Here is a 22979-nt window from a genome sequence, read left to right as displayed (position 1 = left end):
AATCCGCTTTTTACCTTAACAAAATTGAGTTTTCTCCATACATGAGTGCTTGTGTCTTTCAGGTTCAGATTAAGTTACAGGGACGTGTTTAGAGAAGGGAATCCTATAGGATGCATAAATTTAGAACCTTTGCTGGTATGAAAATACTTCATTGCATTATGCTTTTGATGCATGAGTGGGAGCATGTATGCTCTAAAGAGCTAGCCATTCATTTCTGTCCCTGAACTTATAATCACATTTAGTAGTCTATACATGATTTTCATCTAGAATCCATTTAAACCGGCACTTCACCGAAATAGAAGTGTAAAATCACATACATAGTTTTTACATATCAAATGTAAGCTTGATTGTCCGTCTGTTATGACATCAGGTGTTTTAGTGTCTTGTACATTATCAACAAAGACTTGGAATTTAGAAGGGTTTAAGTATTTGAATACATTTCTTACCGTTTGATTTCTGTCTCCTCGTCAACAGGGTCCAGTTTTTGTGAACTTTTCATTTCTCCATTGAGTAGAATAAGCTGAAATTTGTCAGACTGTCTAAGTAGGAGGCAGGGTATACTAGAAACCACTGGTGTAAATATAAAGGCTGAAGGGGATGTGGTTGCACCCAGGCCCAGGAGCCTTAGGGGGCCCATAAGACCTCTCTTCTCCATATAGGGAGCCCAGTACTATGAATAAAGCATTATAGTTCGGGGTCCTGTTACAGGTTTAGCATTGGGGACCAGAAGCTTCAAGTTACGCCTCTACTGGAAATCTTATTTGCTTTTATATAAAAACATTTTGTTGCCAATCAAGCAGTGAAATAAGATAATTTGTAACTTATCTGTATATATTGTTTAAGGGTTCAGTATTTAGGAAAATAATAAGCCATTCTTACTGGAGAGGATTTAAAAATCTGCAAAATATTAATGTTTGCAATATATTTCCCCCTGCTGTCCTTTCATGCTCCCTGACATGACTTACATAATAATCAGACATCAGGTGACTCGGTTGACATCACTATAGGAAAAACTCTGCTGAGGACAGCAGTATATTCCAAGTTTTTGACTATCTTGAAGCCAAATCGTTTTAGTAATTTTCATAAAAATATGGGCTCAGTCACACAGGCGCATCGGCAACCGTACACCGGCGCCGATGCGCCCGTGTGACTGACAGTTAGAAGACGGCCGTGCCTGAAGACGGACGTCTCCCCGCAGCGCTGATAAAAGAACACATGACCGTCAATGAAGCCAGTCACATGTTCTTTCCTCCGGCGCTGCAGAGAGACGTCCGTCTTCAGGTACGGCCGTCTGCTACCTGCAGTAACACGGGCGCTGATGTGCCCGTGTGACTGAGCTCTATAGCAGTATATTTGCCAAAAATATACCCCACGCAGGGAAATTCCAGAAGTCAGATTTTTAAATTTTAGAACTCCTTTAATATTGAGAGGCTATAGCCATGCTTAATTACTCTAGGCAAATAAGTCAAATATAAACACATTTTTGAAAAGCATATAATTTATGTACATTAAAAAACATGAAAAGTTAAAAACAGTACAGTATATACATGATATAACTTTCTCTACATTAGTTCTGTGTTACAGACCGTATTCTAGTTGCACTATGGATGCTTATAATTTGTAAGCTGTTGTATGAAGGGTTCTCTCCTTCTTGATAAGTTTATATTTATTGTACTTACTGAAAAAAAATCACAGAATTGGTATTGTGTTAGCCATAGGGAAAAAATTGCTCTTAGAAGGGAAGAAAATATTCTTTTATTGGCTAACAAAAAGACATGATGTTACAGCAAGCTTTCAAAGCTTCTTAGACCTGATGAAGATGCTCAGGTAGCTTTGAAAGCTTGCTGTAACATCATGTCTTTTTGTTAGCCATTTACAGGTACCATATCTACAAGATTATTTTGCTTCTCTTATTGAGAATAGTAGCTGACTCATATTATTTTGTACGTAGAGCAACCTGGAATTAATGATGCTTTAAAATTAATTAGAATTCATAGTACTTCTTGTTACAATTGGAAACTTGGTGATATTCACAGCTCTATTAGCTTATCTAATTTCCAATAATTCACTTAGTGAATTAATATTTGAGCAGGAAAACTACCTAGGACAAATGGTTTATGCTAATAGTAAACCAGCAAGGAATCTGGGAAATTTCAGCTCTGAGTCTTGCGGAATTGTCAGCTTTCCAACATAATTCAAGAAGTGTCCTGTATCTTGGAAGCTGATGGTGCTTCACAGCTCTGATCTAGCAGGGGGAATAATACGGCTTCAGAGTATATTTACAGCACCTTTCCTTCACAAATTACGGGAAGAACAAAAAAGACAAAGGAGTGGAAAAATTGACTGAATATTTCGATCTGTCAGAAAGTTCATCTATCCAGTACAGCCCATATCATAACTACCACATGGTGGTCATCTCACCTTCGAACAGTGCGGGGATCTGGGATTCTGTGGGAACACAACAGCAGATAGTCCTTGTTGCAATTCAAATCACAGAGGAGTCGTTAACCTTAGATATGAACGAGCGTACTCGGTAAGGCAAACTACTCGAGCGAGTACCTGCCCGCTCGTATCAAAAGATTCGGGTGCCGCCGAGTAGTTTGCCTTACCGAGTACGCTCGCTCATCTTTAGTTAACCTGCTTATTTCCCTCTGCCATTTTAGTCTAATTACACTTCAGGTGTACATACATGGTATTGGATACTGTACTAAACACCTGGAAGAAAAGACTGGCCCTCATATTTTCCAATGCAGAAGACTAGTCATCCTCAAATCAATTACAAATGATCAACTATATGCATAGTGGACATTGTTTTTTACTCCCGCCAGACTATTCTGACATATAATAAGTGACCTGCCTTATCTTTGTTCTTGGCTGGATATGTTCATATGTGTGTCAAAAGGTAACTAGTAGAGATGAGCGAGCGTACTCGGAAAAGCACTACTCGCTCGAGTAATTTGCTTTATCCGAGTATCGCTGTGCTCGTCCCTGAAGATTCGGGTGCCGCTGCGGCTGACAGGTGAGTCGCAGCGGGGAGCAGGGGAGAGCGGGCGGGAGAGAGGGAGAGAAAGATCTCCCCTCCGTTCCTCCCCGCTCTCCCCTGCAACTCCCCGCTCCGTGCCGTCACCCGAATCTTCAGGGACGAGCGGGGAGATACTCGGATAAAGCAAATTACTCGAGCGAGTAGTGCTTTTCCGAGTACGCTCGCTCATCTCTAGTAACTAGCTTTTCAAAGCAACTTGATTTCATGATACACAAGCTCTCTATTTTATAGAGGTCTATGTATGACCACCCAGTGGTTGTGCTCTACAGTGCAGTTTGCAAGGGTTTTGCTAGCATCTAACGATTTTCTAATAAATTGAAAGTAAAGTCGTTAGCCAATTTAGAGCTAATGTGAGGGTGTACACATCAGTATATGCCCCAAATTATAATCAAATGTCACTCTTTAAAGAGCCACTCTGTAGATTTTTTTTCATTCATTATATAACTAGCCCCCAAGTATAATTAGGTCAACTCCTATTATCTTAGCTAGTTACTGTTTTCGATTTAAACTTCCAGAGTCCTTCTCATCAGGGGGAGATGTGATCTCAATTCTAACCAGCTCAGATTTACTTTGGTTTGTGCGCCCTCAAAATTTGTTAGTTTTTCAAATAACATAACCCCTGCCAGACAAGCACTTTGAAGAGGACACAGACACTCTTATCACAGTTACTGAAGGGTACAGGGATGAAAAAAAAAATGTTTTTGAAAGAATCGCTCTTTAATAAGCTTATGAAGTTAATAAAATAAAATTTTGCTCCTTGATGATACGTGGGTATTGACTGGTCAAAATGTTTTCATGAGTATAGACTCAATTTGTCACAAGTGTTGAAAGAAGAGCATTTGCATGATATGTTGAAGCATCTTAACCCCAGAGGAGGGATTATACCTATTTTTCCCACACTCCTGCCTCAAAAATTGAATATTTTCTAGCCTTGTACAAGGAGACCTGGTATAAGCCCTTGAATCAGCGTCAATAGGCATTATTATGAAGTTGGACCAAGGACCTATCATAATTACTGTTTTAGAAAAATACAATATTAAAAATAATAGACCATGGCATATGAATACATTTCTACTCAATATAGTTAAACTCAAACCAGGTTAGCTACCATCATAAAACAATGTTTTAATATTAATTCCACTCCTGATTCTACACTTTTTTCTACACTTTTTTTTAAAAGAACATGATTTATATTAAGCTAGTAGCATATGAAAAATGCCAGAGAGACTCCCACAAACACTAAATCCTTACCCAACTGCATCATTTAGAACAAATGAATAAATTAAAGCCTACAGAACAAATCACTATGCAGATCATGTTCTTCATAAACAACTTAATCTCGCTATGATGCTCAAATATGAATTGGCTCTTTAAAAGCGCATTTCTAAGTTCCAGGGGATAGAGCTGGTGCAACCATTACTTAAAAAGGTTAAGAAATAGCAAACCAACAAAATAGCTTATATTGATCATCCAGTTAGGGGAAAGTTGTATAACCCATACCAAATAGCAGCAGCATTTATTGCATCCTATGAAGGGTTGTATAATTTGAACACTGATGTATGTATTCATCAACCAACCAATCAATTGACCAACTTACCGCTTGATTGATAAGTTTTTGCAGAAACTACACCATGTCAACTGTTAGGGGCAGATGGAAGCCAAGTCAAAATACCTACTGTACAGTATTTCAGTTTTAAAAATTACTAAGGCTACTCATTGGTTTAAAACCTTAAAGGCTTCATATCTAGACAGGTAGCCAAGCAAGTTTTATACAGGATTTCCTACCCATCCCCCTTAGTAATTTATTCAGAGTGACTCATTTCAAAAAGAAATATTTATGAAAACTATTATTGCATTGCCTGGACCTAATAAACTGTCTGTCTCATCAGACAACTTTGGACAATTTAACTTTTAAACAATGATTTAAAAATATTTGCAAAAATATTTACCATAAGATTAGAGTCCACGCTACTCACTTTGCAAAGATCTAATAAGTTTGGGTTTGTCAAATATCGACAAGTCATAGATGCGTTTACAAAGCTTATTAATATGATTACATGTGGCCAGTGGCGTAACATGAAGCTCCTGGGCCCCAATACAAAACCAGTAATAGGGCCCCCAACTATGATGCTTTATTCATAGTACTTGCCTCCCTATATGGAAAAGAGAGGCCTTATGGGCCCCCTAAGGCTCCTGGGCCTGGGTGCAACCACATCTCCTGCATCCCGTATAGTTATGCCAGTGCATGTGGCCCATTCCCACTACGGGGAAAATTTACTAATTGCATCATGGCAGCTTTGTGAGCTTTCTCGGAATTATATGCCAGGTCTGTCTTGGTGTACAGTTCTGGCTTAATTTACTCCAGTTTCTGTTGTAAATTATGCATACATCTGTCTGTCCAGGGTGGCCACGTCCCCTCCTAGTAAGTGCAACCCATGTTTTGAAAAAGTGTCGAGGATGGCACAGAAAGAAGAAAAGTAGCAAATTTTTAAGTCACAAAATGGTGTAAAAAGTGTCATAAATGTGCCCCTTATATGTTAAACCATAAACACTGGGAAGGATTTTGGAAAGGGCCATTGGGTATTCTTGTGAAGGATTTTAACAAATTTTGGCCATGTTAGGTGGATACACAGGGCTATGTCTATGTATATATTTCCATCTGTGCAAACATATGCTAACAGTTTTCTGACAGAACCTTTTAATTCGTCAAATGGGACCAGACAAGGATGCCTGCTATCTCTTTTAACAATCATTCTTATTATGGAACCACTGGCATATTAGACAAGATAATACCCTAAAAGATGTGCATATTAGCCATAAGGACCATGATTGGTCTGTTTGCAGATGATGTGATTTTAGTTCTGTCTTCCCCTGTCACATTTCTTAATAAAGTGCTTTTAGCATTAGATAAATTCAGCAAAAGCACAGACTATAAAATCTATTCCAGAAAATCCTCTTCTCCCTGTAAATATCAGTAATCAAAGAAAAAGACATCAAAAATGGTTCTGTTCAGTTGGCCTTAAAACTGTTTATCCAAATACGAAGGAGAAATTGAGGTACTTCTGGGGAGATAAAATAACTGCTTTATTGTAATATCATTAAAAGACAATAGTGCATGGTTTGAGAGGCGGTGTAACGCAATGTTCCCTACTTCTCTAACCATGCCCTATGGACTTTTAATGATGTTACAATAAAGGAGCTACTGAATCTTCACAGAAGTGGTGGAATTTCTTCTTCGTGTTTGGATAACCTTAACTGCTCATCAATAGTTTCCGGAGCACCAGTCCATATAGGCTTCACCTCTTCAAATTTATATAGTGATGAGTTGTTTCTATGATTGAAAAATGTATTACATACTTGGGAATTAAATTAACCTCAGGTCCAAACGAGGTGATCGGTACAACTACAGATGTAGCAAATATTACATTGATCTGCAATGCTATAAATCAGGTTCTCACAATGTGCCAGTCATGTTAAAGATTGTTTCATCTGTAAATCTGACCTAATTAAACATTTAAATCACAAATGCAGAAAATATGGATACATATCTATCCTAGATAGGGGGGATTAATTTAGCTTATGTTGTTGTTGTTATCCATTCACGACCCTCACTGATCCTAAAGGAGAGCTCCCTCCATGTGAACTTGCTCAGATGTGGCTAAAAATTCTGTATCATTTTAGAAGTTTTTATTTCCTTTCAAAACATGTATCTCATAGAGTCAAACAATGTTGATTAAACTTGTAAGGGCTAACAAAAAAGCAATCATGACTAAGGCCTTCCTCACACAGGCGTTTACAGAAAGACAGCCTTTTTTAATGCTGCATTTACTACGGTTTCTGTCCGCATTTGGCTGAAAACGAAGCCAAGGAAGCTGGAAAAGAAAGCAATACTCACCTAGCAGGTGCCATCAGGGTCCCTCCCGCTGGTCTCTGGCACTGCTTCAGGCTTCCTGTGCACTAACAGATCATCTATTGCTGGTAGTGAGGTTTGAGAACCCCCAGAAAGAGATTGCTGTGATTGGTTCTTGGCACTGGCTCAGCTAATTAGAGCCGACGACCTCTGAGCAAGTCAATGAATGGCTGTGATTGGTGCATCAAGCGCTGGCTCTGATTGTCTAAGCAAGTGCAGAGGACCAATCACAGCAATCTCTTGCTGGAGGCGGGGTTCTCAAACCTCGCTACCATCAATACATGATCTTTTAGTGCACGGGAAGCCTGGTGCAGCGCCAGAGACCATTGGGAGGGACCCTGATGGCACCTGCTAGGCGAGTATTGCTTTCTTTTTTTTCCATATAGAGTAGCTACAGCTGATTTTCGGGGTAGTGCTGAAACCACTGCCCATTCATTTTAATGAGCAACGCATGGCTGAAAGTGACCAAGGATAGAATATGCATTGCTGTCAAAGCGCAGCATTGAAGACACTGAGTTTTGATGCTTGTGTGAACAGCCCCATTGAAATGAATGAGAGCATTGTACAGCGTTTAGCACAGCGCTGAAAAGGTAGCGCTGAGCGCTGTACAAAAAAACGTCTGCGTGACAGAGGCCTAAAGGTTTAAGGAGCACTCATGCTCTAGGGACCCATTTAGACACAACAATTATCGCTCAAAGTTTTCTCAAAAGCCATCTTTTGAGCGATAATCATTCTGTCTAAATGCTCTGCCATCATACACTCTTCGTTTGTTCATCATTCATTTCTAGTCATCTAGAAATGAGTGATGAGTCTTATCAGTGCCGCACGCTGGGCGGCACTGATAACATCCTTTTTTCTCAGATCCTTCACCTGGGAAGTCCCAGCGGGATACCAGCTGAAAACTCAGAGAAGAAAGGAGCTGTATACAAAAGACAGCGCTCCAATTGTCTTTTGCATACCCCGCTCAGAGTACTCAGCTGTATACCAGCTGAGCGCTCCAATTGTCTTTTGCATACCCCGCTCAGAGTGCTCAGCTGTATACCAGCTGAGCGCTCCGAGAACACAGCAGCTGTATACAAAAGAAAGCGCTCCACTGTATACAGTGGGAGCCTTCATTTACACACTAATAAACACTAATTAGCTACTTGAGAGCTTATGCAAAGTGAACGTTCAAATCTGTCCCTCAAAATGCTTTCATTTCAAAGTACATTTGAGACCTTAAACTGTGTAAATATCAATAAGAACTGGAAAAATTGAGGCGTTCTAAAAGTTTTGCTAGGAGGGTACCTCTAAACAGATGGGAATACTACCTGAGTTCATCTCTTAGATACGCATTTAAATATATTTATTGCAATTAGATACTGTCACATTGTTAAAACATGAAAAAAGGGCCAACGACGTGTTTGTATGGTTTCTATACGAAATGTGCTATACTATATCTGGATGATGTAGGTCAAATTGTTTATCTAAATGGAATGGTTGGACAGATTTACCTCGTATCTGCCTTCTCCTCTGAAAACATCTAATGAATTATTGCTAGATTTATTATTTTTCATATGATTTGCAATATATCCTCTCAATGGCTCACCCTGCTTCTAGTATTACATCAGTATATTGTGATATACCCACCCACTGTGTCTACATGTATTTTCATGTTTTCCATATTTCACCATATTTATTTGGTGTTTGAAATTTTATTTTATATATCCCATATTGTAATTCAGGAAATGAAAACTATGTGAAAGCTAGTAAATTTGCAAATTATTAATAGTGTTCAAAAATGGTGCTGTAAGTATAGAAGAAGTGCTGTGAATATTGTTTTCCTTTTAATGAATTATTGATATTTTGGATGGTTTGGTTAAAGCAGCTACACTGTTATTATGGTGATTATTTTGCTTACAGTAAGACAGTAACGCATGGTGGTAGTATGTAATATTGCTTGTGGGCAATGTACGTGGTTGAGTACAAAGCTATATAGAGATACATTTTATTTGGAAGCGTTTCATCTATTTCTTGAAGATGTTTTTCTAAGTGTGAACCTTGATGTAAGCAATAACTTGGCATTTGACTTCACTTCCTTCAATTACATTTACAAATTAGTTTTGAATACAGTACAAAAGAGAAACAAACAACCTTAGGGAAACTCATCAACCTTCAGAAATTACAAGAGAGATAAAAATACAAAATGAAATATATGCACCCTATGGCTGATGGGTGACTCGATAAATGAGCTCTAATAAGATTATCTAGACTGTCACTGGGGAAAACACAAACTAATTTCACCTCCCACGCTCAGTTGGCATCTGAGCAAGACATTGACATTAAGCAATTAGTAAATGTAATATAAAATAACTGGGATTTGCTTTCAAAATAGCTTTTCAGATGATTTACCCTACAGATATTTAAAGGCTGTAATACAGAACACAACAGGCTGAAGTACTGAAAAGTATTCCTTATATGAGGAAACTAGAAGCTGCAAGTCAGTACGTTGTTCTGTTGGGAATTATTAGCCTTTCCAACTACTACTACCATGCGCACCACTTAAAAAAAAATGTGGTTGAGGCTAAGTAGAGTGTGTGCTATACTCTATACCAGAAAATGGCATAAATAATAATGGAATCTACTCCAGTTTGTGGCATATAAACCATCTGAGATGCCTCAAATATTCTAAGGGACTTTACAAGTGAGCGGGATATTTCCACAAGACGCACTGAAAGATATGGAAATTTGACACCAAAATCCGCAGCTGTAGGTTAAGTTGTGTATTGCAGCGTGTCTTAGAGCAATATTCTGCTCATCTGTAGGCACTAGAGATGAGCGAGCATGCTCGTTCGAGCATTAGCATACTCGAAAGTACTTATTACTCAAGCAAGCACCACGCGGTGCTCAGGTGCTCGAGAAAATCGTGACCCTCTTCTCCCCACATGTTTATTTTTTGCTAACGTGTGTGCAAAATAGTATTTTTGCATACACTTTAGCAAAAAAATAGACAGTGTAAAATGAGTACAGTCTTGTTGTATGGTGCAGATGGACAGGACACACACTAAATTGTTTTCAATGGAGCCGCAGCTGCTGTGGGCAGCTCCATTGAAAACAATGGTCTGCCGGCACCCCTGAATTGTTTTTCATGTAAGGGCTTTACACATAAGCCCTTCCCTGAAAAACAATAATTTTAGTGTAAAAAAAAACAACTAACCCTCCGCTGCTGCCGTGTCCCACCCGGGGATGAAGAACACACCTGCCGCATGCGGCTGATGTTTCCTTCATCCCCACTAGTAAAAAGAATTCCCTGCTGCTACATCTGCCACATCTGTGACAGATACAGCAGAGAAATTCTTCAATTCCCTACTACAGCTGTCACACATGACAGCTGCGTTAGAGGATTCTGCTGCCGGCTCCCTGTTATTGGATTTCAGGGAAGGGCTTTAAATGTAAGCCCTTCCCTGAAAAAACAGTAAAAGTAGTGTAAAAAGCAAAAAAAAACATACTCACCTTCCTTCAGCTGCCGGGGCTCAGACGCATCTTCTCTCCGCTTTCCCCGCCTCTGTAGTGCTGATCTATCAGCAGGCGGGGATTTAAAATGCCCACCTGCTGAAAGAGCTGATTGTGATTGGCTGAGGCACTCAGCCAGTCACAGGCAGCTCTTGCCGAATGAATGACAGGCTTATATGTAAAGCCCTTCCATGAAAAACAATTCAGGGGTGTGGGCAGACCATTGTTTTCAATGAAGTCGCTGGCAGCAACCACGGCTCCATTGAAAAATGCTCGAGGCTCCCATTGACTTCAATGGGGTTCGTTACTCGAAACGAGCTCTCGAGCATTACAAAAAGCTCAGATCGAGTAACGAGCACCCGAGCATTTTGGCGCTCACTCATCTCTAGTAGGCACCCTAAGAGCTGTGCATTTCTTAATACTTTTGGTGCTTTTTCCTCCAATGGGCTTAAGTTTAAGACTGGCATATAAAATACCAATCTAAAATAAATCTCTGCTATAGTACTATATATTAGAAGATAGCGTGTCTTTTGATTACACAATCATTAACCTTTATGGCATCCTATCTACATTTAAAGGGATTCTGTGGTCAGGTTCATGCTGCCCGAACTACGGACAGCATGAGCCCAAAACAGTGATGCCTGTTGCGCCAGTGGGTGTTTTATTCTGAAATACTGCTTCACAATAAATACACTTTGGAGTTTGACCTCCAATTCACTGAGAGTTCTTCCCCTATACATAAAAGGGCAGAGAGCTGCCATTCCTCATGCTGCCGATGGGTAGAGGCCAGTATGGCCCTCCTTCATCAATCAGAGCTCAGCTCCAAGCCAAACTTGTATGTATATTTATTCTGAAATGCCACAGCATAAAACGCAGGCAGGAGCAGCAGGCATCCCTGTACTTGGTTCATGCTTTCCATTATTTGGGCAACATGAACCTGGGTACAGAATCACTTTAAGGCCTTAGTCACACGGGCGTTTTTTTCGCACGATTTGCGGATCGCATGACGGATGTGCATCCGCAAATCGCGTGACCGGGGCCAAAAAATCGCCCGAAAAATCTGCTCCTAGCCGCGTTTCATTAGAAACGGGCCGGAGCTTTCCAGCGCATTGAATTCAATGGAGCCGGCAATCAGATTGGTCCCTGCGCTGAGCCAATGAGAGGCAGCAGTCACTCACCCATTTATGAATTCATGAATGAGTGTGTGAGTGAAAGCTGCCTCTGATTGGTCAGGCTGTGACCAATTAGAGGCAGCTCATTCAGCAGACGGGGATTTTAAATCCCCGGCTGCTGAATGCTATAGAGAAGCAGTTCAGGAGAACTGCCGGCGGCCCCTGCTGAACTCCGGCTGCAGCCATAAGGTGAGTATACATTTTTTTTAATTTTTTTAAATTTCTGGATGAATTGCAGGGAAGGGCTTATATATTTAAGCCCTTCCCGACAATTCATCCTGCGCTCGCCGGCAGCCCATTGCTTTCAATGGAGCCGGCTGTATTGCCGGTATTGTGTCCGATACCATTGCAAAGCAATGGTTTAAAAAAATCGCCGGACGCATGAGCATGCGCAAATCGCGCGAAAAACGCCCGTCTGACTAAGGCCTAGCTGTTGGAGAAAAAAGCTGAAAACTTAATTTATTTAACAAATTACATAATGAACTTCACAGAAATGTGGATACAGAATTTACTGTTTATTACTCTTTAGTAATTTGAGTGCTAATAATCATATAAAGTGGTGATCACAATGGCATTTTGGCTTCTGTATTTAGAGGATGCATTTCATATCTGACTGCTTCGTCCACTATTATCCACTAAGATCCCTTTCCCTCTAATGAATTAGAGTTGGTTCATCAGATTCAGAATTGCACAGAGTAGCATTGTATAAGTAAAAATTAAGATAACCAGAAGAAAGGACACAGGAGCAACCATAACATCTGCATGGATTTTGAAAAACCCATCCAGATGTTGCTCTTGGTCAGATTTGAACTTTCAACTCCAGTACTGCAAAGTAGTAGTGCTAACAACACAGCCAACGCATCTTTCCTTTCTGATCCATAGGAGCAGAAGAAAAAGAGGAAGCAGAAAGAAGAGGTGTTGTGGTTAAGTTGTTAGCATTGCTGCTTTGTAGTGGTGGAGTTCTAGGTTAAAATCTTTCCAAGGGCAACATCTGAATGGCGTTTTTTATTTCCTCTGTGTTTATTTTTCCTGTTCTTCTCCTCCTTCCGAGCAGAAAGGGTGGGTGTGGTGGCTCAGTTGTTAGCACTGCTTCTTTGCAGCTTGAGTTGAAGGTTCAAATCTGACCAAGGTCAACATTTGGATGGAGTTTTTCAAAGTCCATGCAGATGCTATCCTTGATGAGATTGGAAGCTATGGCCCAGCACTTAAAGGCAACCGTACTAACAATTGAGCAACAAATGTACATTAGTGAAGCAGGATCGGCTGTTCTGATTCTCGATTATTCTTTGTAAATCGGTTTGGGCACTCCTGACCTGAATATTTCAATAGTCACTTAACACTATTTAGCAGAATTGTTTTAACCCTCGTGAGATATAGTTGTGATTTACTTTATAATCATAATTTAGTGTATTTTTCTTTGCTCTTTTAGACTGGGATAGACGTATAGAATACAATCTTGGTTCTGCAAGTGTTGCACTTTTTCCAAATATTCACTTGGAGACCTGTGATGGACCTGTGTCTTCTGTCCGTACCAGCATTGAACTTCAGACCAATCATATTGGAAAAGGCTGTGACCGTGAAACCTATTCTGACACATCCTTGCAGAAGTTATGTGGTAAGTGGACAGTTATGTCATAATACATTTTTTTTGTGACTTGAAATGTCTATTTTGAGCATATTCATCAGCTTTTTTTTCAAGGTGTAAGAGGGATTCTCCAACTGAATAAAAACATCTTTACCATTTAATATAAGTACAAGTAACCCTTGCCAGCTCATGAATGTGCGTCTTTTTCTTCGGACGTTTCTCAATTATCTAAAGCTGCACTAGAGCGTGATCCAGGTAGGGGGGCTTCAGGTATGCTGTGGAGTTTCTGCAGCAGAAAAATTTGTAACATTTCAAGCCAAAATGTGTCCCATTCGCTATGGATTTTGACATGGAATTTGGTGCAATCTGTGGCAGATTTTCCCCTTAGGGTGACTACCCACTAGTGTTTGCGATTTTGCAGCATTTTTTTTTTCAGGTATCTATGGGGTTTTCTAATGTTAAAAACGCATTGCGGCAAAATCGCAATTTACCGCGAAATCGCGATTTTGCGCAATGCGATTTTAACATTAAGGCCGGCTGCACACGAGCGCGTCGCGGCGCCCCCCAGAGACCCCATACTTACCAGCGGATTCGTCGTTCTGGGTCCCGCATGACGCTTCCCCGCCCACCGCCGCCGCGTCACATGACACGCCGGCCGCGTCACATGACACGCCCACCGCGTCATATGACGCGGCCGGCCGTGTCATGTGACGCGCCGGCCACGTCACATGACGCGGCGGTAGGCGGGGAAGCATTTTCACGCTATCTTCCGCTGTGCTACAGCGGGAGATAGCGTGAATGGACGGCTTCCATTGACTGCAATGGAAGCCGTCTGCGCGTACACCCGCGGCAAATAGAGCATGCCGCGGGTGAGGACGGGAGATTTCACGGTGCGGAATTCCGCGGTGGAATTCCGGACTGTGTGCCCTGAGCTATTAGGTTCAATAGAACCTAATAGCTGAGGGCAACGCAGCGGATTTTCACCGCGAATTACGAGGCGGAAATCCGTTCGAGGGAAGGAGGCCTAACAGGTCCCATAGGCCCCTGGAGAAAAAAAAAACGCTGCGAATTTCGCAGTGAAAAAGAACTGTAGTGGGTAGTCGCCCTTAGGGCTGCTTCACACTGGCGAGAAAATCGTGTGATTTTCTTTAAATGACAGAGTGAGTGAAAACGCATGATTATGAAACAAATGATTTTCAATGGTCTCATTCTCATTTGCGATGTTTTCACTCTTGCGATGCTGCATGAAAAAAAATCGCAACATCTTCTTTTTTTTTGTGATATCGCCCATTTGTTTCTAATGGGAGAAGTTCGTGATCCCCTGCAGTGGCTGTGACAGCTGTGGCGGGTGATTACTTCCGCCCCACAGTGCTGGCTCTATTGAAAACAATGGGAGAACATCATGATCTACTGCCATGGCTGTGATGGCCACGGCAGAGATAAAGGGAACCCCCGCAGGGATGCAAGGCTGTTTCCATGTGAAAACGCCTCGCATCCAGGGATTTTCAGAAGGATTGTGAGGGCGATATTGGGCCGTGAATTACAGCCTGTTACTGCTCTCGCCAGTGTGAAGGAGTCTGCATAATTAAATTCAGCTTGAAGCAGTGAAATCTGCTGTGGATCTGCACCAAAATCCACTTACAATGTCCAGACCAAATGGTGTGGATTTTTTTAACATAGATTTTGGTGTGGATTTTTTTAGCTGCAGAAAATCCACAGCAAATGAGGTGCAGGTAAACATACCGTAAGCATACTTTCACACATCACAGAGTAAGGCCTTAGTCAGACGGGCGTTTTTTGCCGCGATTTGCGCATGCGCATGCGTCCGGCGATTTTTTAAAACCATTGCTTCGCAATGGTATCGGACACATGAGCGCTTTTTATGCGCTCGTCCGAAAAATTATAGAACAAAAAATCGCAGATCGCACCTATCTGCGATCTGCGATTCCTGTTCGCTTCTGTATATGCGCTCAATGGGGCCGGCGGCAGCAGCGCCGACCCCATTGAGAACATATAGAAGACAAATCATTCTTCTCTGCCACAGCTGTAACAGCTGTGGCAGAGAAGAACAATGTTTGCCCATTGAATTCAATGGAGCGGCAATACAGCCGCTCCATTGAAAGCAATGGGCTGCCGGCGTGCGCGGGGTTAATTGTTGGGAAGGGGTTAAATATATAAACCCTTCCCTGCAATTCATGCTAAAATGTGTTAAAATAAAAAAAAAATTGTATACTCACCTTTCCGCTGCAGCCGGAGTCCAGCCGCGGCCGCTGTCAGTTCTCCTGAACTGCTTCTCGGCACTATTCAGCCGGCGGGGCTTTAAAATCCCCGCCTGCTGAATGATCTGCTCTGATTGGTCACAGCCTGACCAATCAGAGGCCGGTTTCACTCACACACCCATTCATGAATTCATGAATGGGTGAGTGACTGCTGCCTCTCAGCGCTGAGCCAATCAGGGGCAGGTCTGACTCACATCCATTCATGAATTCATGAATGGGTGTGAGTAAGGCATGCCTCTGATTGGCTCAGCGCTGAGCCAATCAGGGGGCAGGTCTGACTCACACCCCTTTCACACCCACTGCAGGACGGCTGCCCGGAGCTGCAGGCAGAAGGTGAGAATGCAATTTTTTTTTATTTTAACACATTTTAGGATGGATTGCAGGTAAGGGCTTATATATTTAAGCCCTTACCGACAATTCATCCCGGGCTCGCCCGCAGCGCATTGCTTTCAATGGAGACGGCTGTATTGCCGTCTCCATTGAATGCAATGCACTGGACAGCTCCGGCCCGTTTCTAATGAAACGCGGCTAGGAGCAGATTTTCGGGCGATTTGTGGGCGACTTGCGCGCACCGGTCACGCGATTTGCGGATGCGCATCCGTCATGCGATCCGCAAATCGCGGCAAAAAACGCCCGTCTGACTAAGGCCTTAATCTGCACAAAAATCCATGTGCGGGTTTTTATGCAGATGTTGGTTCAGATTTTAACTGCAGAATTTAATCTTTGCATTGCAATGAATGAATTCCGCTGTGAAAATCTGCAGCCTTTCCACAACAAATTGAGTATGCTGAAAATGTGAAGATCTGCAGTATGACTATGTTCCGTGGAGGATTTTATTCCCACTGCACAGTGCTGCAGAATTTCAGCTCACATTGTACAGCTAAAAATCACCAGCAATTCTGCTTTGTGTGATTTAATCCTAAGGGTGGTTACACACGGGCTGTTATACAGCCGAGCGCTCCAAGTGGAGGATGCAGAAGACAAGTGGGGTGTCCCCGCTTGTCTTCTGCATTCAGCTGTTCTCTGCTCGGAGCGCCTGCTGTTATACAGTCGAGTGCTCCAAGTAGCGTATGGGGAACACAGCTGGACCGCTGTGTTCTTCATACCCTGCCAGTCATCAGGGAACAGGATATAGCTGAAACAATAGTATCAGCTGTAACCTGCTGTGAATCCCTGATAAGGCTCATTGTTGTCTTTCAGCATGCTGAAAGACAACGATGAGTCACGGCTTAACAAAAACTGTACAATGTTGGTGCAGTTAGACTCAACGATTATTGCTCAAAAGACGGCTTTTGAGCGAATTTTGAGCGATAATCGTTGTGTCTAAATGGGCCTTAAGCCCTAAAGTTCTTAACTCTAGATGACTGCAGATTACCTCCTGAATTCATGGACAAGATCGACACCTATTGACTTCAATGTGTCTGTTGTAAAGCTTCGCGCTTTCTCTGCTTCAATGTTTCGGCAATAATTTCACTTACAAAGAGGTTCCCATTAGATTTTGTGATCTTCAAGCATAAGACCTCCTTTAATTAGACCCTCAGAGGTTCCACTATCTGAATGAGATAGTTTAAAGCATACCTGAGTTTTCAACAAGTTTTCTAAAATATAACAGATTCTCCTTATCCTCTCATTTGCTGCTGTCTGTACCCTGTTTTATGTCTATAAGTTCTGATTTTCAGGTGGTTTCTGCATTTTTCTGTTGTTCTGCAGTTTGCAATCCACTTTCAGGTAGGGGATGTGTAGCAAAACTAGCATTCTGCCAGTAGTTCACTGTCCTGGCTTCCTTGCCCTTACTTCACCTGCTGCATTTCTGGTCCCATCAGCAAGAAGGCAGTACCTTAATGCCCACCTCTCTGCTTTCTCAGGATGATCAGGCATGTAGAGACATTCTAGCCAAATGGTTAGTAAACCCACTATAATGTGTGTAATATGTGCACACTTACAAAGACAGACACCCACACTGTAACAGCAGGAGAAGACGAGATTGTGGAGATTGTTTTCACAGTGTCTACAGATCTGTCAGCCTGCAGTCTCTTATGACACTGGAGCCTCTTTTGAAGATAGCCCCTCCCCCCACCATGTTGCTATGGAAACACTCCTGTGTCCTTGCTACTAAGGAAGTTTTGTACCTAATAGCAGATAGTGGATTTCAGAGAAGCTGGAAGGGAGACCCCTAGTGGCAGCCACTTCATATGTGATTTACAATGGTAAATCAACTACATTTTTAATGCAAGTATATCACAGAAATGACGAGACTAACACAAGCTAGTAGATCAGAATGAGTTGCCTGAAAAGTTAGTGCCCCTTTAAACCAAAGTTATAACTTTAACCTGATGGCCCACAAAGCAAAATCCGTAACAGCATCCTTCACAGTTGATTTATAATGCTAATGTTTTGGAGTGGTTTTTGCAGAGAAGCTATTTTGCACCCTTTAGGCACTAGAACCAGTAGCACCCTTTATAATTGTGCCCTTGTCCAATCTAGACAACTATAAGTAGTGAGTAAAAGATTTTGACACTAAGTAATAGTGTCTAGAAATATACTAATGAAGCAGAATGATTAACAAAGGGTCTGCATTAGAGATGAACGAGCGTACTCGCTAAGGCAAACTACTCGAGCGAGTAGTGCCTTATGCGAGTATCTGCCCGCTCGTCTCTAAAGATTGGGGTGCCCGCGGGGGAGAGCGGTGAGTTGCGGGAGTGAGCAGGGAGGAGCGGGGGGGGGGGGAGTGAGAGAGAGATCTCCCTCCATTCCTCCCCGCTCTCCCCCGACGGCACCCGAATCTTTAGAGACGAGCGGGCAGGTACTCGCATAAGGCACTACTCGCTCGAGTAGTTTGCCTTAGCGAGTACGCTCGCTCATCTCTAGTCAGCATCACTTTACCAGTTTCATGAGTATATTAGCTTTAATCACTGTCAGGGAGAATGGCTGCTACTGTATTTTTAGGCCCAGCCTGATCCTTCGTTAAAAAACTGTAAACTATAGGAAAACACTAATCTGTCCTTCATTATTTTGGTTTTGGGTACTGGTTTTCTAAATGACCTTTTAAGTGCATGTTATCAGTGTGACCATGTCCTGGGGAAACTTCTGCATATATCCAAGATTATGTATTCCGGGACCGACCGCCTGTTCCACTGAACTCTATTAACTTTGGTTACTGGTTATCTGTGCTATTTATTCTTCAGCTGGGTTTAGAAAAAAAAAAAGATCATATTTTGCAGGTAAATTTCTATCAGCATCCTCTGATAAGAGTGGACAGGTTCTCTGTTTGAATTTATCAGAACAGACAGGATTTCCATTTAAATTACATTCTGTTTCAATTATGGTTTTATTTGCTCAGGAATGTGTGAAAACTAGATTGGAGCGAGCATATTTCCTGTAAAACGTGGCCTAATGTCATAAATTTCTGAACACCTTCCAACAAGGATATAATTGAGACTTGAAGTGACAACCTTCTGATCACTGCTGACGGTTCACAGTTTGCTAATAAGCACCTTCTGCTCTAGGCTGGGTTCACATGTTGCAGCTTCAACCGTGCCGTCGCGCAAACCGCTGCGGTTTTTAAATTGATTGTAGCTGAAAGCAGTTTGATTGTTAATGGTTAGGGATGAGCGAGCATACTCGCTAAGGGCAATCACTTGATCGAGCATTGCCCTTAGCGAGTACCTGCCCGCTCAGAAGAAAAGATTCGGGTGCCGGCGGCGGGCGGGGAGCGGCTGGAGAGAGCGGGGAGGAATGGAGGGGAGATCTCTCTCTCCCTCTCCCCCCCCCCCCCCCACTCCCCCCTGCTCACTGCCGCAACTCACCTGTTACCCGCGCCGGCAGTCGAACCTTTTCTTCCGAGCGGGCAGGTACTCGCTAAGGGCAATGCTCGATCGAGTGATTGTCCTTAGCGAGTATGCTCGCTCATCTCTATTAATGGTCCACAGCCTTGAAGCTAGCCATGAGTTATACCCGAATACTAGATGGCCAATTAACAATCCAACTACTGTCGGTTTGTGTCAACATATTGGAGCGGTTTGAGTTGTGTTGCGTTATAATGCATTAGCCTAGGCCTTTGATGTTTTTTTTTTTAAAGAAACTGTATCCTCAGAAAAATGAATAAAACTTCACAAAAAGTGGTAAAGTTTGAAAAGTACACTTTTATGGCATTCCTACGATTGCAACAGCCATGTAAGGACGGCTTCAGATGACTGTATGCACAATTGAGGTTTGATGAGGTAGATTTACACGTGTATTGGTGCATAGTACTGTACTTTTTGCACATGCAGGGCCATTTTACATGTGCGCTCAACATACCCCTTTCATGATTTAAAAGGCTGTTTAGCCTAATGAGGTCAAGATTAGAGATGAGCGCGCATACTCGCTAAGGGCAATTACTCGAGCAAGCATTGTCCTTAGCGAGTACCTGCCCACTCAGAAGAAAAGATTCGGATGCCGGCGCGGGTGAGCGGTGAGTTGCGGGAGTGAGCAGGGGGGAGAGGGGGGAAGAGAGGGAGAGAGAGATCTCCCCTCCGTTCCCCCCCACTCTCCCCCGCAGCTCCCCGCCGGCACCCGAATCTTTTCTTCCGAGCGGGCAGGTACTCGCTAAAGACAATGCTTGCTCGAGTAATTGTCGCTCATCTCTAGTCAAGATGTGTTCTTTGTCTTGCGGAATGTGCAACGTATTGCGCAATTGCATTAATATTCAGTGGGCATTTATGCATCCCCCCATAGATGTCGATGGGGCACTTGGTGTGCAAATATGCACAAAAATATATAATGACCTATTTTTTTGGACACACGCGTGAAAAAATGCACATAATTGCTGTATCTGTGATAGGGAGGTGCAGCTCCTTGGTCAATTAGAATACTCCTATATCCAAGACACATTTTGCAGTTCAGGTGTACCATTACCATCACTACTTTCAAAAGGGCAGAACCTATTTATTTTTCTGGTGACTTAGTTACATGGGGCTTGTTTTTTATGGGACAAGTTGTGTTTTCAAAGGTACCATTTAACATACTATACAGTGTAGTAGAAAAATTTTAAAATTTCTAAGTGGGGCAAAATGGAACACAATTGCACCATATTTTTGGGGGTGTTTTTACAGACTTCGCAGTGTAGTAAATATTACGCATTGAATTCAATAAATTGCCGAGTGTTGCCTGTGATTGGCTGAGCACTGTGACTAGAGATAAGCGAGCACCAAAATGCTCAGGTGCTCATTATTCGAGCCGAGCTTTTTGTAATGTTTGAGAGCTCTGTTCCAGTAACGAACCCCATTGAAGTCAATGGGAGACTCGAGCATTTTTCAATGGACCCGCGGGGCGCTGAGCCTTTTTTCTCTCTGTCTCTGTCTTTCTCTCTCTCTCTCTCTCTCTCTCAGACACTGCTGTAGACATGCGCACGCTTGAAACGTCACAGCAGGAAGTGGTAAAGCAGGAAGGGGCAATAAAATTTTCTCGAACATGGCGTGGTGCTCACTCGAGTAATGAGCACCATCGAGTATGCTACTACTCGAACAAGCATCAAGCTTGGACGAGCATGCTCGCTCATCTCTAACTGTGACCAATCACAGGCAGTGCTTAGCTGTCATTCATTAAATGACTGAGCACTACCTGTGATTGGCTGAGTGCCCAGCCAATCAAATACAGCTCTTTTAGCAGGCAGGAATTTTTAATCTCTGCCTGATGAAAGAACTTCAGAGCAGTGCAGGGAGAAGACGTGGCTACACGCGGCTGAGCCCCGGGAGTGGCAGAGAGGTGAGTATATATTTTTGTTTATTTTTTACACATGCTATGGATGATTTTTAGGGAAGAGCTTATCGTTAAAGCCCTTCCCCGAAAATCACTGCTGGAGTGCCGGCATCCTATACTCCTGCTGTGTTCATGGAGTGCACAGCTGGTATACACCTGAGTGCTCCGTGCAGAGTACGCAGAATACAGCTGGACCACTGACCTCTTCATACTCCGGCTGTGTTTAGCGGGATACCAGCTGAAACAATAGTATCAGTGATATCTCACTGAGAACTCAGTGTGCGGCACTGATAAGATCCATCATTCTCTTTCAGCTTGCTGAAAGAAAACAATGAATGACTCGTTAACAAAAACTGCACATGTCTGTGCAGTTAGACCCAACGATTCTCGCTCAAAAGACGTCTGTGAGCGATTTTTGAGCGAGAATCGTTGGGTCTAAATGGGCCTTTACAGCGATACCAAATTTATATAGTTTTTTCAATGTAGTACTACTTTAAAACATACCCTTAAAAGATGCTTTCTGTTGACATCTTTTAAGCCTTGTAATTTTTTTTTTTTCATCATTGCAGTTGTATGAAGGCTCATTTTTTACAATTGCTTTTAATTCATTTTTTTCCTTGGAAGCGAGAAAACCAAAGAAGCTCAATTCTGGCATTGCAATTTTTCTCACGGCATTCACTGTGATATTTTAATAAATTGGACTTTGAGGGATACAGCAATACCAATTTTAGCATCTTTTATGGGGTAACTGAGGAATGTTTTTCTTTTCTTTTTTTTAAATATTTCTTATTTTTCTAATAATTAAAAAAATCTTTATTTTACTTATTTTTATTTATTTTTTCTTCCCTATAGTGACTAGAAGTTGTGGTTGTTTGATCAGTATAATATAATACCGTAGTATTGCATTGTTCTGTATTTTAATTGGTATTCTATTAAGATATGCCATAGGCACATCTTAATAGGCAAACAGTCATGGCAGCTGTGTGGGCCTACAAAAGCCCCAGGCTGCCATTACTCCCAGACAGGACTGTTTACTACATTTCAGTCCTGATTGGGACATTTAAATGCTGCTGTCAGGAATAACAGCAGCATTTAAAGGGTTAACAGCAGCAATCAGAGTTTCTTCGTTATACTAAGGGTAGTGCAGTCCCTTAAAGTGTCACTCTCACAACGACACATTTTTCCATCTCTGCCTCCCTCACCTTATTGCCCGTCACACTCTGGTGGTCTCCGCTATGAATTTCAGTAATTCTCATGCAGTGCAGTCTCCTAACTGATTCTTATCAGGCACAGTCTTGGTTTTATTTCACTTTTGCATCAATTTCATGATGTATCAGCACAGCATTACATTATAAGCTACAGCCAATACTGTCGCTGCAACATAGCCAATATTATTTGTATTCTATAATCACCTAAGTAGGCTAAAAACCATAAGTATATAGTCAAGAGGATGAGCTAGGCTGGGAAACTGACTAGAAACTGAACAAATAAACCCAAGTAGATGTGAGCTGGTCATAATTGAGATCACATGACCAACTGAGGAGAAGGAGGTAATATGGTAGTACTAGCTCACTTATATATACTAGTGGACTAGCTACATAATGAATGAAAATATGACAGGAGTGGCCCTTTAAAACACCTTTTACTCTTAGCAACATTTGGTTTACAGGATACAGATATCATTTTAGCAGCACTATCCAGGTGCAATGGAAGGAATACACTTTGTTAAAAGCAAAATGTTTTCCCTATGAAACAAAAC

At 42.0% G+C, this 22979-nt stretch overlaps 1 protein-coding gene across 1 annotated transcript in view; it reads left to right on the top strand.

Moving 5' to 3' along the window:
• CLSTN2 (calsyntenin 2) overlaps positions 1-22979 on the top strand; it is a 529216-nt gene that overhangs the window by 318653 nt on the left and 187584 nt on the right. The window contains exon 5 of the mRNA XM_066601026.1: positions 13047-13232. Coding sequence (XP_066457123.1) covers positions 13047-13232 — 186 coding nt within the window. The remainder of the gene's footprint in view (positions 1-13046; positions 13233-22979) is intronic.

Source organism: Eleutherodactylus coqui, chromosome 1 (assembly GCF_035609145.1).
Source record: "Eleutherodactylus coqui strain aEleCoq1 chromosome 1, aEleCoq1.hap1, whole genome shotgun sequence".
Lineage (NCBI taxonomy): Eukaryota > Metazoa > Chordata > Amphibia > Anura > Eleutherodactylidae > Eleutherodactylus > Eleutherodactylus coqui.
Note: the sequence above shows the minus strand (reverse complement) of the source record. Positions and strands in the feature narration are given on the sequence as shown.